Here is a 16,780-nt window from a genome sequence, read left to right on the forward strand (position 1 = left end):
ATTATAGCTAATAGTAAATCACATTTATCGTGCAATGCATGAAATTATTGGTATATAGAAAAATCATGATATGTATTTTCGTATATTAGCTAAAGCTTTGAGTATGTTATGGATATTACAGTCAATTTGTAACCTTAGTAAGTATTCTAAAATGTGACAAATAGATTTACCAACTAACCATTCGTTTGTGATTAAATTTAATTTCGACAAAATAAAACAATCAGCCACCATTAATTCTATAATAAATTAAATAACAAAAAAACAGATTGTAAAATGGAAAAGATTAAAAAAAAACTTAAAGCGGCTCCCTATCCACCGGCTTTGCTATAAATCCGTCTCTTTTTCTTGGTTTGCCCTGTTTGCACTTCACTGTAAACTTCACTCAAGTTTCCACCTTTCCCACTTTCGCAAAAAAACCCAATCTTCGTTCCTCCGGCAAAGTTTGAGATCAACAACCGAAAGCTTGATTCTTTTCTTCTTTTCCTTGTTGTTAAAGACCCGATCACCTGAGAATGGTTGATGTGGACAGGAGGATGGCCGGGCTGAACGCTTCCCACGTGGCTGGACTCCGCCGTCTATCCGCACGCGCCGCCTCTTCCGCTCCGTCCACGCCGCGCAAAAGCCTCCTATCTTTCTCGTCGTTGGCGGAGAAAGTGATCAGCCATTTGAAGAGCTCGGGTGTTAGAGTCCAAGCTGGTTTATCGGTGTCGGAGTTCGCGTTAGCCGAAGCCGAGTTCGGGTTTGCATTCCCACCGGACCTGAAAGCGGTTCTGTCGTTGGGTTTGCCCGTGGGGACCGGGTTTCCAAACTGGCGGTCATCGGGCTCGGCCAGGCTTCACCTCCGAACCTCCATTGAACTTCCCGTTGCTTCAATCTCTTTCCACATAGCTCGAAATGTTCTATGGTCTAAGTCGTGGGGCCCGCACCCGTCCAACCCGGAGAAGGCCCTGAAAATAGCCCGGAACGCTCTCAAACAAGCCCCGCTTTTGATCCCCGTCTTCAATCGTTGTTACATCCCTTGCAACCCTTGTTTGGCAGGAAACCCTATTTTTTACGTAGATGAGAACAGAATCTTCTGTTGCGGGTTTGATTTGTCAGACTTTTTTGATCGCGAATCCTCTTTCAAACCGAGCCGGGATTCAAGTATTCTATCAAGCCACCGCTCAGGAAGCGAGCTGAACTCAGCTGGATCATCGAGCAGCTTCTCCAGGAGAAGCCTTGACGCAATCTCCGGCGGGCGGACGCCACGGTGGGTGGAGTTCTGGAGCGACGCCGCCGTGGATCGCCGGCAGAGGAACTCTAACTCATCCTCCTCATCCTCATCATCACCCGACAGATACCGCGACATACCAAGATCCGAAATGCCCAAATGGGTCGAAGAATACGTGACCCAAATCGGGTCGGTTTTGAGACAAGGCGGTTGGAAGGAATCCGACGTCTCGGAGATCATTCACGTATCGGCATCCGGGTTCTTCGAAGGCGAGATGGTTATGGTGGATAACGAGGCCGTGTTGGATGCTTTGCTGCTGAAAGCGGATCGGTTATCAGATACGCTCCTGAAATCCGGGTGGAGCTCCGAAGAGGTTTCGGATGCTCTTGGTTTCGATTTCCGACGGGAGAAGGAGAAGAAACCGGTGAAGATGCTGTCTCCTGAGCTGGTCGAGAGGATCGGGAAACTGGCTGTGGCGGTGAAACGGTCGTCGTCGTCCTCAACCGGTTCGCTGTCTTAGTAAACCCGGGGAACATCGAGATTGCCTCGTGTTCCCAGCTAGCTTCGTGCCTCAATTGGATACAAAAATATTTCTTAGGAAGTTGTAAACGCTTGAATAAAGTAAGACAAATGGTATATAAATTATGAATATTTTTGGGGGAAAAAAGATAAAAGAAAATGATTACACACTATACGTGTAATATGAAACTAAAAAGATATTATACCGTTACTCCGAATCTGTCTTAAATTCAATGGATTCTCCTCCATTTGATTCAACTGTCTGTTTTACTTTACATTCTGGAATTTTAATTGTGTAAGAATATAGTTTATGTTAGTGTTATTTCTATAAAAAATTTCGCTGATCCATTTTCACACGAATATAAGAGCCACGTGAGACTGCCCGACTAGTTCAAATACTTCACTTCTTTCTGTTCACAAATTTAGAAGGAATTTTTTTTTGGGAAATGTATAAATAAAACATAATAATATAAAAAATTTACGGAGTGACACAGATATCAAACCAAGGGGCGCACCTGTGCTCAAAAAGACGTAGAATGGGTCCCATATATTTGGGAATGTAAAATAACGTTTTTAAAAAATTATATGGCAATTAATAATAATGAAGATGATAGGTTTTGAGAGTTGGGAGATCGACTGGGACTCGTGAGTGACCTTTCCTCTCCAAATGTCACAAATAAAATTATGTTTCTTGTGAAACGGTCTCATGAATTTTTATCTGTGTGACGGATCAACCCTACCGATATTCACAATAAAAAATAATACTCTTAGCATAATAAAAAATAATACTTTTGCATGGATGACCCAAATAAAATATATGTATCACAAAAATACAACACGTGATATCGTCTCACACAAGTTTGTGCTCACAAATAAATGGTGCGTCGAAATAGTCGACACGTTCCACATTCGGGTCCTTAGCCATCCACCTATTTAGTTAATGATTCAACTAACTTAACATTTTTGTACAAGAATTTGGTTGTTTAGATCAAACAATCGAGCTGACATATTGCTCATCCCTATCATCGATGTAACGAAACAAAACTTTTTACAAGACAAAGTTTGGTTCGAGAATTTGTCGAAGCAAATGGAGTAAGGATTATACATAGTTATCTTATTTTTATTTTTCGATTTATTAAAAATTGAGTGAGGATCGAAGCAAAAATTAAATTAATGAATTTGTTAGATGATAAAAGAAAAATTACAAGTGGAAAATGGGTATTGAAAAAGAAATATGAGGGATAAAAAGGCAAATGATATATATATATATATATATATATATATTCTTTTGAGAGGAGATAGGAGTTGACAGACAGGAAATAAAGAGAAGCCACTATGTTATCCACATTCGAGTGGGAAACCTGACACCTAATTCTTGACGTCTTAACCTTCAAGAGACACAACAACGAGGTGGGTGCTGTTTGCTCCTCCCTAACTTCAACTTTTGTCGCATTTATTATATTTCTTGTCTTTTCTATCGGTGAACAATTCTATGTTATTACTAACACACACAAAATAACAATTTGTCTTGTGATATGTAGAAATTCATATCGACCATTCCTATGAAAACATAAGCAAATTAGTCCATAATGGGATCAGTCAGTATATAACATAACCATAGGAATCCCATCACCATGGCTCAAGACAGTCATCATATGATCTCACGGGTCATATTATTATTTAAGACAACAAAACATGTAGAAGAGGATGATTAGGTCAATCAATACCTTCTCTTGATGAGACGAACAAAAATAACACAAACGTTTTAGACCAAAAATGAATTACAAACATATGTATTTACGTATTATGTGGTTTGTTTTTCAAAATGCTGAGTATCATTGCCACAAATTAACTCCATCGAATCCTACATTTTAATTTGAAGTGTTCATGTTCTTAACAAGTTAGAACTAAGTCACATGACATTTATTCGTACTAAAACAAAATACCAGTTGCATGACAGGAAGATATGGGAGGTGCCCCTCTGCTGCCCGTAACGGTGGCGATTTCATCACTTGTCCGCCGCAGGCGAGGCACATTTATGTATGTGAAACGAGATTGTATGTGTATGGCGAGACAATGAAACATCTACAGATTTATGATAAGCTTAATTATAATACTATAATTTTATATGTGGTTCATGCAATGTATTTATAGGGAGGAGGGGCCACTCTTGATATCTTATTTTATTTGGAAATTTGGATGGTGACTACACCTGCACTGCACATCTAATTTAAGTGCAGACTTATTGCAAACTGCTGGTGTATTATTAAATAATATTTATTTTGAGGAAATTAAATAATATTTTTTAAAAAATAATTCTGTTTATAGATGTAGTGTCCCATCCATCCCCAGTCCATTGTCCTTTTTCCCTTCGTTTCTGGCTAATTATTTGGTGGAAGATTTGAATCATGTTGGTTGGCCTTTTGATCCATTGTCAATTAAGGAAATCTATGGTATTTTGGATTTGTATCAAGATATTAATAGTTTAAAATTTTAAAGTAACAAAAAAATAAGATATATAATTTACTCCAAACTATATTACAAAAAGAAATCCATGTGTGGCCAGTTGCTGAAATTTTGTCGAGATATTAAATAGTTTGAAGTTTTTAAGTAACAAAAAATTAAATAACATTTTTAAATTTTAAATTTAACTTGTCATTGATCTCTATGACTTACATTTTCTAAAAATAATTAATATCTTCATCAAACAAGTTACGAAATATTTCATTTTCAATATGAAACCAACAAGCACAGCTCCAATAACGAACTCTCGAACTTTTTGATTTAGCTCGAATGATGTTCTTCGAGTGTTTATTACAACTATCTAATTCGAGGTATTCTGTACGTGCTCCAAAACACAGTCTCAATCTGAATTTGCCTCCGAATTATTTCGTTGCATCATGCATAAAATGTGCTGGAGAATGAATTTGAATATGTAACTAATAGAGTTTGATAATTAAAATTCAAATCGAAACAATGGAATGTGAATTGTAATTATAAAACAAGCTAAATTTGATTGCAAAATTGTTCATTTTGTGGGTTTAAGGGAGAAAAAATAGAGGTTTCAATTTCAAATTCAATCTAGTAGAAATCAGGAAAGCTGAGATTTGCTTAACTCCATAATTTGTCCCTTTTTTTTTCCCGATAACAATTGGAGCCATTTCCATGTATAATTAGAGCGTAGAAATATTACAATTACATGTCACGACTCCTATCCCAAAATGCAGCAGCATGACACCGTTCAATTGCCACCAATTAAAATTCTATACAAGTTTCCCTATAATTCAATCTCCTTCCGTGGTCTCACTTTGAATCCTATACAGCTTGCAGAACTTCAGTTTCATCTGTTTTCTTTGCGATTTTTGGTGGAAGCTTTAAAACCTTTACGCGAAATACCGCCTGCAATTGCTTCCATACAAAACGTCAATGAGACGAAAACCAAGGGCCGTTCAAGAACATTAAGTATCAAGATTCAGTTAAAGCCTAAAGGATGATGTAAAATTAAACAAGACGACGGCCCAAAAAGAGGGACAGTGTATCGTGCTCTTTCTACGTTTTTTGCAACAAAGTAAGGGATGAGAATTGAGAAACTAGGTAATGATGTAAAAACTCTGACCTTCTTATCAGACCCGAATTCAATCACATCCGTAGGATGAAAACGAGTAGGGACATTGGGTGACACACGATATCGCCTGTCCTCGTTGCTGTAAAATTTCATTCAGTTAGTATGCAGATTCATGTCACATCATGTGTATAGAAGTGGGAAAAATGCATTCCAAGACATACTCAGATATCCAGGTGCCATATTCACTCCTTAAGTCAGTTACGAAGAAGGCTCCATCTTTATAGCTTATTCGAGCATGTGTTTTGGAAACCTGAAGTATCGCAATTGAAGGAAAAAATGAAACTTCCGGAAGATTATAAAAGGTAAATGAGTATTCAGTGAACTTGCCTGAGGTGAAGGTATACATACTGATACCCCAGCAAAATTTGGGTGGTGTACATTCCTACGCTTGAAAAGGGTATGCTATAAGTATCACAGTCTGATATAAACATGTAAGGAAATGAATCACACGGTTTCTTTCATAAGCTGTAGACGAAAAGGCATACCCAATAACATACGGATTCTTCTCATCTCGGCTTAGAATGATGGTATCAGTTGCAGCGGTTGAATCTTCAATGGAAAATAGAAACCAACTATACACGACAGGGCAACAGTTGAGCAAATTGATAAAGGAATAGTACCTCGTCCACATTGAAATGTTTGGGGAATGGGTCTATAAAGATGTAAAAAAAGAATTTTTCTAGCATTTGGATGAATGCAAGATAATTGCCCGCAGAACCCATGAGTGCGATTCGTGACAAAATGAAGAAAGTATTCTCTTCATAAATTTAAGGTTATGGTATACTCACTCTGCATCCAGAGCTCGCTCTAGAGCATCATCATCTGTAAACCATCTTCGTAACTGGTCACTGGCCTTCACGTGTAATAGATATGACACATTAGTCACCTGGTCATCATACCATAATCATAGAACACAAAGTGCAATTTTATTCCAAGTTTATTGGCTTACTTTATCAGAAAGTCTGCACTGCAGCGTTCTTCCTTCAAGTTTTGAACTGAAAGCCATACAATTCATTCATTATATTCAACATTCTCTCCACATCACGAAAAGTCCAAATATAAATTGTCGATTTTTCGTGCGTGTACACGCGCGCACACATGTTTTTCTATCACACTCGGTGCAAATAAAGGTTACACTGCTTAGACTTCATGTTTTTCAACATCTAAGTGCTTCCAACCAAATTCATATAAAACATCCTCGGTTCCAATACATCTCATAAAAAAATTAAAATCTTGTAACACACACTTATTCAATCCATCGGTGGAAACCAAAATCATACCCAATATATTGACAAATAAAGGAAAATAAGATCTCACCCATTACCACCAAGAACCCAACTCAACATTAAAGGCATAGCAATGTCGACAAAAAATCTCCCACCAACTCTTCCTGGATGTGGTATTCTAAATTTTGTCAGGAACTACAAAACAAAATACCGACTTTCATCAACTTCTAAAATTTCTGGACCATACCCGGATATTCTCAATCTTCTCATGCATTAAAGTCACATTCTTACCGACAGCGGACCGAGTCCAACACCAATGTATGCTTTGTAAGTTGTTGCCATAATTGCAGCCATCCTTGCTAGTCCATGAATGACTGCAACTCTTATTTTTCGAGCATTCTCGTATCTGAAGAAAGCCAACAAATGCTTTGAAGTTTTGGTGGGTGATCTCATGAAAATTTAACCAGCCTTTTGGAGACAGCAGTAAGGGAAACAAATACATTACACCTTTTCAAAGCAGAGGCTATATCCATTGGCCTACTAGACTCGATACTTTCTTTCCATACTTTATCAAGCTCCAGTGATAGTTGATATCCATCCTGAATTCATAACATATTATTTCAATATTATCGCCTTTTAGTTCAAAATCAGAACAGATTCGTGATCAGGAAATAAATTCAATATCCATGCACATGATGGATTTATTAAATATACATATTTTTAGTGGTCCACGGTCTTAACGGTTTAAACAGTTCTATAATCAAATAAAGGCAGTGTGTAACTGAAGAAAATTGTAGCGAAGTTCAGAAAAAGAACTGCTCAAAATACATCATACCTCAATGGCCATGCATCCCCCTTGACCCAAGTTTGGTTGCATGGCATGGACAGAATCACCAAGTAACGTGACACGGCCCTTTCCCCATGTTAAGGCTGGGGTCCGGTCATATATATCACGACGGAGAATTGCATCATCATCCGTGGTGAGTAATAGATCTATGACATTATCACACCAACCTCCAAACAATTTCAGTAGCCTCTCCTTTTTACCTAAAGATCAAGAGAATCACTCCTTTTAAGGATGAAACTTCATCCTAGCTGTACAACTCAAATAATTTAAATTTATCATGGCATCGATAAGTATCCTTCTTTCAAGGCAGTATTTATGCCATAAAATCAGAATTCGGTTATAAATAAAATTAACAGTTGACTATCATTCATCTTTCCACTCAGGTGTCACATACATCCCAGACTGGATAAGCTCTGTGAACTATATACTAGAAGGTTTTTCCCAGTAAAATTGCCTGGCCGGAGTCAACTGAAGAGAAACAAATATCAAATCAGTAAGGGGTAAAGCTGGAGATTGTTTACCTCCGACATCTACACCACCTGGCGGTTCATTATGAAACGCATACCATTGCATCTTTCCTCCCCCAACATCTGAAGAAACAAAGTACTGTTTGTGGCCCAGGAATACACGGTACCTGTAAGAGAATTGGAAACTTAGTAAGTGGCCTTACTCAATATCATAGACAAGGAAATGTTACACACATTGGAACGAGAATAGACAACATACCCAACCGTCTCTATATCAGCAGGAATAAAATCTGCTATTCCGGTGTAACAAGTGTACCCTGAGTATATAGCTTCACTTGGGCCAAACAGAGTTTTCCTCACCTGTGTTAGCATTAATAGTGATACCAGAATCACGAGCAGAAGAATTCAGAGTCAAATTTCAATATTTCATGATTCATTTTTTTATTCTTTGTTTTTTTGCTCTACTTTCAGTTTTTGCTCGAGCGATATTGTATCACATCATCATTATCATCAAAGCACATTCTCGCTAGTTGCGGGATTGACTACATGGATATTAGTTCTCCAAACTAAGCGATTTTCTCATATGTCAATCTCTTAAACCAAGATCTAATATATGCTCCTTAAGACCTTTATCCAAGTTTTTAATGGATAATCGGAATCGTATCACGTATATAAAATAAAAAGTACCTTTGACCGTATCCCATCAGCACCAACAAGAAGATCACCCTCATAACACTGCCCATTTTCAAGCTTCACAGTAACCTGAATTTTTGCAACCCATTAGTCGTATCAAAGCAGACACAGGATCAACATTAATTTTTTTGGGATACGTTAGGCCGTGGAGCGCTTAATAGACCTAGAACATATACAATAACGATGGATTTTCATTCGGATTTGCATTGGGATCTAGCAAGCTACTAAACCAGTGAAGAAAGGTGTAACTTGAGACTACCTTTTCACCGTCATCTTTGAAGTCCACTACATTGCTTTCATTAATAATAATATCTGAGCCAACTGCATAGGCAAGAATTTGTTGCAAAGTCATGCGGCTAATGACTCTGGTGACGGGAAGTCCCCGCTCCGCTGCGGGAGTGAACGTGTCGAACTTGACGTACCTGATTATAAACAGTATCATTTTATGCACTTAAATCACATAAAATGGGAAAAGAAAAGTCACATCTTCCTTTCGCAAACCAAGATAACAAAAATAACTGCTGCATCGACGACCCCTCCCTCCCCTTTCCATATAGTATAATATATAATTAAGGAAACTAAACTGATTCCTCGAGTAAGAATTCTCCATCATTTACAGATTAACCAAGAAAAAAGAGAAGCACTAGATAGCATAATCAAGGAAACAAATATGGTGATAGGGTAAGGCAAAAAACATGGATTCGTGTTATATATATGAAAGGACGAGATATTGATAACAATACTACAAAGCCATAACCATTAAGGGAGGGGGCACTTTAGAATTTATAACTGCAAGATTCATTTTCGGTATTTCTGCTACCATCCAAACATACAACAATACAACGCTTAATGAGGAACATCCAGACAGAGATTGCACAAGCATGATATACCACGGATACAAAGGCAACACTTTGAGCAGAAACAGGGCGAGGAGGGAAGCACTCAAAACCACAAAAAAAGTAGAATTTTTTTTCCATGACTTAGAGTTCATCATCCTCGCCTTCTAACCCCAATTATCAGTCCTTAGCAGTACGAAAGTACTTTATAGTTCTATTGGACACTTGAAGCATTCTACTCATCCATGAAAACACGAAAAAGACCAGCACGAAATGTTTGGAAGGAATTAGCATGGTTTCAGATAATAACCAAGTGAGGTTTTAATTTTTACAAAAAAATTGCATTTATTTTCGGAGCTGCTTCTATACCCTTTGTTAATTAATTCAAAGCCAAGCCCCGCCAAACACCGTTTTAAACCGCGGGTGAATCACATATTTGGCAGATAATATCCTTCTAAGCGACAACTCAGCACAACTAAATCTAGAAACCTACCAATTACCAGAGATCCCATCCACCAAACCGTTAATTCGATCACCGGTGATGCAGCCGGCGCTCATTATTTCCTCGGCGACATCCATATCTATAGCCTCCAAAGCAGCCAATGCATTGCTCTGTATCTGAATTGGCCCTCTATACTGCCCCTCCCCTCTGATAGCACTCAAATCCCTCTCGAACACCACCACGTCAAACCCCCGCTTTTTAGCAGCCAAAGCCAGAACCAGCCCACCAATCCCGCCGCCAGCCACCAGAATCCTCAGCTTCTTCACCGTGTCTTTCGAGACTCCACCGCTAACAGAAGCCTCACACTCTGGGACTTCCGCTACAGCAGCCTTCACTTTCGTTTGTTTCCTGTGGTGCCCATTTTCTTGGTAACTCAAGTAGGATTTCTGGCCCGGAAAAGCGCAGATTTCTGCTGGGATATCTTTGAATACCAGAGATGGGGAATGGGTTCTTGAAAACAGCGATGTAGATGGATTGATTGAGTGATAGAGTACAGCTGAAGTCATCTTTGTGGAACTAGGCAAACATACCGAAAAAAATTCAGTGTATCAGTATTAAAGCACCAGTCTTTTTTGGTAAAACACAGAAATTTCAAGAATTGAATGAAGAAGCAGAACCAATAAAAACTGGTGTGGTATTCGCAACCTTCTATCCTCGAAATTCGATTAGCTCGAATAGAAATTTGGAGGATATATAGTGAGAGCGACGGTGACGGTTTTGGGTGGTGGGGCTCTAAGAAATCTGAGCCAATCCCGTCATAGCAGAAGAAGCAACGATGGAGATTTCATGGCAATGCCATGTTGCCCAGCTCACTCCACGCCTGGGTGGAAGGATGAGTAGGATGGCTACAAAAACATCAAAATTAATTTTTTTTATTAATTGTTGATTAAATCACAAATTGGTATACCAATTTTTGTGAATGATCTAATAGATACCCAATTCCAATTAATTTCTAATTATAAAAGTTTGTGCATTAATTTGTCATTTAAAAATAACTCATATATCAAATTATTTTTTACTCCATAATAAAATGTAACCTAAATTTTTACTTTAGATTAATTTATGAAGGAATAAAGCTTTCTTGAGTATTATTCCACTCAAATTTAAAAAATCATCTCGATTCAAATCCTTACCATACAACTTATAAGTCATGTCAATAAATTTATTGACATCAAAATTAGTCGTTTAATGTCCTAACTCTACTTCTATTCTCTTCAATTCTTAATACTCATAAAAATAAGTCGATTTTGAGACGGACTTTAACCCAACTGGTCTAATTTGTGTAGAGGTTTGTATCGATGTGTGTTCTAGTTCAATAGTGATAAAAATAATGGTCGGGTTTTGAAAATAGTTACCTTAAAAAAACTTCTTGTATGTAGACAAGTTGGATCTATCTCAAATTTAACCGTCACACCATTCAAATAGTGCCACGTACGCCTCTAGTGACCAATCGATAAACTTTCAAGTATCCCTATTAAAAAAAGTGTATCTGTGGTCAAAGCCTAAACGATAGCAATATTTCCTATCATGGTCCAATCATGTCCAGAAAAATTAAGATTTTTTTTCAGAGAAGGAAAATAATTTTGTTTTTTATATATAAAAAAATGGACTCTACAAGTTTCTAACAAGTTCTAAATATTGTTACCATATATTATAATTTTATTTTTTAGATGTTAGAAAATTATAATAATTGAATAGTGCTTTTCTGGTGGCGACAATTGACCGGGACCAACATAATTTCATCGTTTTCTTTAATTTTCTTGCTTCAATCGTTTCATATAGTTGATAATTTCATGACAATTGATATCCATAATTACAGAAGTAACTGGATAAAATTATTATAAGCCTACAAAAAATGGGGATGTATATATAATTGAAGAGAATTTTTGACTATATAAATACAAATTTAAGCTCTATTACGCTACAAAGATGTTCAAGACTTTTAGTACAAGCTCGAATAATTCGATATGTTCACTAATTGAACTCGAACGTTCAAAATTTAAATACAGTAGAACTCAACTGTTGGCCCATGTTATATATCTGGAAACATTGAAATCCCATTGATTCGTGGAAAAGGCTCATGTCAAAAGCCTGGATATACATTTAGACATAGTTTGGTACATATGATAGGATAAACATGTGATATATAATATAAGGATAAGTTAAGAATAAATAAGATGTAGGATATTATATTTAATGTTTGGTATGATTTTAATAAGAATGATTAAATTTATATATTAGATTGTAATGACAAAATTAACATTATCATAATAAATTTTATAATTTCAAAGTTGTTGCTTGAGTTCATATTTTTTCTGTTTATACGCCGATAGTGCTTGCATGATTTATTTATTTTTACCTAATTTTATATATTATATAATATGATAATTGAGCCTTTGATTTTGTGAATCAAGTCAAATATCAATTTTTAAGGTTAATCGAGTGATACTAATAATTTTATTGATATTTATAAAAATTATTTATATAATTATCTCGAATTCGTTTATATAATTATCATATTATATAATATATAAAAATAAATAAAAATATTTATTTGATTTTAATTTATACCTACTAGCATAGATTTATAAAAATCATTTATAAATTGAGGGCAATTAAGTCATTTATATTGTTTTATCATTAAATTAAAATTATCACACCTTCTAAAAAATTATTTATCAAGGGCCCATGATAATATCATGAGCTTTTTAAAAAAATATCAAACATGGGATAAAGAAGATTATTTATTAATATGGAATGAAGAAGTTTTTCTGCACAAAAAGAAAGTAGGGGAAGACCGAGGAAAAATAAGGTAAAACTAGGAAGTCAATATGATAAATGAAATTTGGGATAGTTTTGTCAGTCATATGTATTTTAGTTTCAAAATAATTTGGATTGTGTATAAAACTCTCGTTTTCCCGATTTAGGGATGACAATGAGTCATGTTCGAATTCGATCTCGTATTAAATTTTTTTCGCTAAGACGAGTTTAGACCTGGTTAAGCAAGTCCGAGAACAGCCCTAAAATTTGATGGACCATACCCACCATTCTATATGTATATAAATATGTCAAAACGAGCTGACGGAGCGGGTCAGTCCGCTATTTTGACGGGCCTCTAAATGACCAACCCAGCCCAACCTACCTTGGCCCCACAGTTAGGCGGGCCGACCCACTTATTTTTTTTAAAAAATGCTACACAATATCACAATAAACATAGAATAAATATATATTTCAGTTAAATAATTTCATAAAATAATTTAAAACATTGAAATAAGAAATTAAGAAAGCATACAACATAATCCATAAAAGGTAAAGTGCTTAAATCAAACATGAAGAAGTTAAACAAATACTATAAAATCAATTTTCATTATATTCCATTCAATTTTGATCTTCATCATTAATACAGAGATTCAGATTTTACCAGAGTGAGTGATGGAGGCGCATGAGAAAAATAAGAAAGAAATAATATAAGAGAGTGATGGAGACGCATGAAACTTATTCAAATTTTTATATAAAACTTAAAAATATAAAATTATACCCTAATTTTTCGGGTCAGCCCGCCCCGTTTAGGTCCGTCACGTCTTGGCCCGCAACCCAAACGGGCTCTACTCGTTTGATCCGCCTCCAAACGGTCTGCTATTTTACCAACTCAACCCGCTCAATTTTTATAGCGGGACGAACCAGCCCGACGGACCTGACCAAATTTGACAACTCTATATGTATATATAATATAAATATATAAGTATACATATACATGTACGTATATATGGTTAAGAATATTTGTACATTTTTATTTATTGAAGCATGTATATCTTAATATCTAATTTTAACTCATAATATTTTAGTATTGAAATAGTTTTATTTTATAATGATATGTTTTAAAATTTAAATATATAATTATAATTTTTTTTGTTATAAATCAATATATTTTAACTTATGATGATATTTTTTTCTAAATATTATTAACATAAATTTGGAAAGTAAATTTAATGATTTATTAATTTTTTTAAAAAAATTATTGTATAATGATTAAATTTTAAAAAAAGTATATAATTTTTAGCGGGTCTAAGTCTGATTGGAATCACTAGATTTTCATGATGGGGGTAGGTGTCGGTTTCGGGGAACCACTCCATATCTGTCTCATTATCATCTCTATTCTCGTCTAATTTTGTGTGATTTATGTGCTAAGATATCATCGAATCAACTAAATCAAACTTATTTCAAGTATTTTGAGCGTAGCTCACAAAGAGGCAAAATCAAGCATTAATTTGTTTTATGGAACATATTTTAGATGATAACTATCAAATTTTCTTTATCCGCAACAAAAAAATTGAAAATAAGTTATATTTTGCCAATCATAAAAATATATTTAAGTTTCTACCAACCTGTTTTAATAGCATTTGACGAGGAAAAAATATTCAATTATCATATTTTGAAATATCAGTTGAATTGATATAATATGCGTTACTGACCAATTCGAGATTGATTGATCTTTAAAGTATTATATTTTCACGATTTCTCAATAAAAATGAGTTTGTAATCAACAAAAGCTACGCAGCATTTGTCCTTAAAATTACATATAATAAAATCCATCACTTCAAATGATGGCAACAACCTTAATTTCTCCAAATAGTTTCCTTTTCAATGAATACATTTCATTTTATCCCCATCTCAAGTCCACCCATACATGATTTGCAAAGATTCTCAAAATTTTATTGGTTGGCAATTGTACACTGTCTACGTATGCATTAGATATGCAAGAATTGGGCACACATAATTAAATAGTTTGATGAAGACACGTTGTATGACCGAGCGCTTGTCGCTTTACCAAAAGTTATAGCTAGTGTTAATGGTGCAACTCAAATTTTTTAAACCGCACAACAGCTCAAGCATCATAGTTCGACCGCTCTACCAAGTAGGGACAATTATTGCACTCAACACGCATTTAGTTTTTTTAAGTTTTTTATTTAATATTCAATAGCATAATGTATAAAAAGTTTATAATGCCTATTAAATTCAATCAAATATAATTAGGAACTTGCATAGTTGCCAATATAATCCAAAGTCTGTAACCGAAGAGTCCCTGTATTTGCATGTATTGTCACATGGGATTGCAATTTGAACGCAGACAACCTTGTCCCTCTCCCATGTCTTGAGCCAAATCAACTGCTCTATGTGGCAACACATAATGCCAGAACAATCCTCGTACTTCCAGAGCAATTAAATGCTCATACAGAGATAAAACCTCTTGAAAATTCACGTCTCATTTATGCTTAGAATCGATCCTCGGTTGTCAAAAACCTCTTGTTTTTGATGACATGATCATGGAGGAAATATACTAGGTTCGAATATATATTGGTTAATCCAAGATTTTCGGGTAGAAAAGATATTGGATGGACGAGACGTGTCAATGGAATTAGGAGCTCGGATTTTCTAAGAATAATTTTTATTTTTTGTTTAAAGATATTATGAAATTGGATTTTGATTTGAAAATTAATTCTATGTATTTTAAAAACATTGTTTTGGTTTTATCAAACTTTTATCAGATTAAGATAAAAATATAAAAAATATATCATGGAGTGTAAGCAAAGGAGCATGTGACACTTTATAATGAATTTTTTGATAATCTTATATGAAAATGTAAATTAGTCTAATTTCTATTTTTACAATAATTTTTTTGATAATTTTATATGAAAATGTAAACCAGTCTAATTTCTATATTTTAAGGTATAGTTTGGTACACTGGATAAGAGAGAGGTTGATAAATAATCATCTTTATCCCACGATTGATATCTTTTTAGAAAGCCCATGATAATATCATGGGTCCGTGATAAATAATTTTATACAAAGATAAATTATCACTTTATAAGATGTGATAATTTTAATTTAATGATAAAAAACACCACAAATGACTTAATTGTCATCAATATATAATCAAGTTCTAAATTAATATCACTAGATGATAATTATATAAATGATTTTTATAAATATCTACTAGTAGGTAGAAATTAAAATCGAATAAATATTTTTATTTATTTATATATAATAATTATATAAATGTACTCGAGATAATTATATAAATGATTTTTATAAATTTCAATAAAATTATTAGTATTAATAGATTAACTTTAAAAATTGATATTTGACCTGACTCACAAAATCAAGAGCTCAATTATAATATTATATAATATGTAAAATTAGGTAAAAATAAATAAATAATGTAAGCACTGTCGGCGCATGAACATATAAGAAATATGAACTCAAGCAACAACTTTGAAATTATAAAATTTATTATGATAATGTTAATTGTGGGGACCCGGACGCTAATCAATTCTTAATCGTCATCAGGATCAATTTACTAATTAAGTAATTAGGGTCATAAAATTTTTTTCTTTTTAATGCGGAATGTAGTGAAATCAAACTAATATACAACTTAGTATAAAATAAAGTACAAGTCCTGTACCATCTACAAAGCAGTAAAAACTAAGGTTCAACATCTAAATATCAAGTGTCACAACCCTATATACATCAAAGCCCGAATTCTCCACTCTATCACGATCTCTCCTCATCTTCTGGACCCTGATCCTGTCCCACCTGTTGTCATGTACACATACAAACAAGACAACAGCCGGATAGCTCCGGTGAGAATAAAATCTCAGTATAACTCAACGAACATGCAATCATATAAACAATATAAAAGCATGTAACAAATATCAGTAATATGTATCAAAATCAGAAACATAATCAGTATCAAACTGTCGACAATGCTCGTGACTCCACGACTCAGACTAGACTCAATCCTAGTCTAGGGATCCCGGTTTCCAGATGTTGGCATTCCTATATCGACCAACAGTA

General features: G+C 34.8%; 2 protein-coding genes and 1 long non-coding RNA gene across 3 annotated transcripts; 2 read left to right on the forward strand and 1 right to left on the reverse strand.

Moving 5' to 3' along the window:
- The first annotated feature begins 304 nt into the window (after positions 1-304).
- LOC142515726 (uncharacterized) lies at positions 305-1,976 on the forward strand. The gene has a single exon (XM_075619814.1). The coding sequence runs from the start codon at positions 513-515 to the stop codon at positions 1,728-1,730; it is 1,218 nt and encodes a 405-aa protein (XP_075475929.1). The 5' UTR covers positions 305-512; the 3' UTR covers positions 1,731-1,976.
- Positions 1,977-4,811: 2,835 nt separating this feature from the next.
- Positions 4,812-10,630, reverse strand: LOC142554363 (zeaxanthin epoxidase, chloroplastic-like). Its single transcript, XM_075665067.1, has 16 exons — positions 9,917-10,630; positions 8,847-9,009; positions 8,582-8,656; positions 8,154-8,254; positions 7,949-8,061; positions 7,416-7,627; positions 7,088-7,179; positions 6,872-6,986; positions 6,672-6,775; positions 6,304-6,349; positions 6,143-6,207; positions 5,840-5,926; positions 5,682-5,736; positions 5,516-5,604; positions 5,346-5,433; positions 4,812-5,128 (listed from the first exon to the last, which is right to left on the reverse strand). Exons 1-16 carry the CDS (start codon positions 10,429-10,431, stop codon positions 5,045-5,047), a joined length of 2,004 nt encoding a protein of 667 aa, XP_075521182.1. The 5' UTR covers positions 10,432-10,630; the 3' UTR covers positions 4,812-5,044.
- Positions 5,394-5,737, forward strand: LOC142554465 (uncharacterized). The gene is made up of 2 exons (XR_012822198.1): positions 5,394-5,609; positions 5,687-5,737. It is a non-coding gene; the product is annotated as an uncharacterized LOC142554465 (long non-coding RNA).
- Positions 10,631-16,780: the final 6,150 nt, after the last annotated feature.

This window comes from Primulina tabacum, chromosome 1 (genome assembly GCF_025594145.1).
Source record: "Primulina tabacum isolate GXHZ01 chromosome 1, ASM2559414v2, whole genome shotgun sequence".
In the NCBI taxonomy this organism is placed as follows: Eukaryota; Viridiplantae; Streptophyta; class Magnoliopsida; order Lamiales; family Gesneriaceae; genus Primulina; species Primulina tabacum.

Bases quoted from the DNA above. Each gene is read 5' to 3' on its own strand.
- LOC142515726 (XM_075619814.1), top strand. From the start codon at position 513: ATGGTTGATGTGGACAGGAGGATGGCCGGGCTGAACGCTTCCCACGTG.
- LOC142554363 (XM_075665067.1), bottom strand. From the start codon at position 10,431: ATGACTTCAGCTGTACTCTATCACTCAATCAATCCATCTACATCGCTG. The intron at 7,628-7,948 runs GTAAACAATCTC...CTTGATCTTTAG, and splicing joins AGGTGGTGTAGATGTCGGAG to GTAAAAAGGAGAGGCTACTG. The intron at 7,180-7,415 runs GTATGATGTATT...TTATGAATTCAG, and splicing joins GGGGATGCATGGCCATTGAG to GATGGATATCAACTATCACT.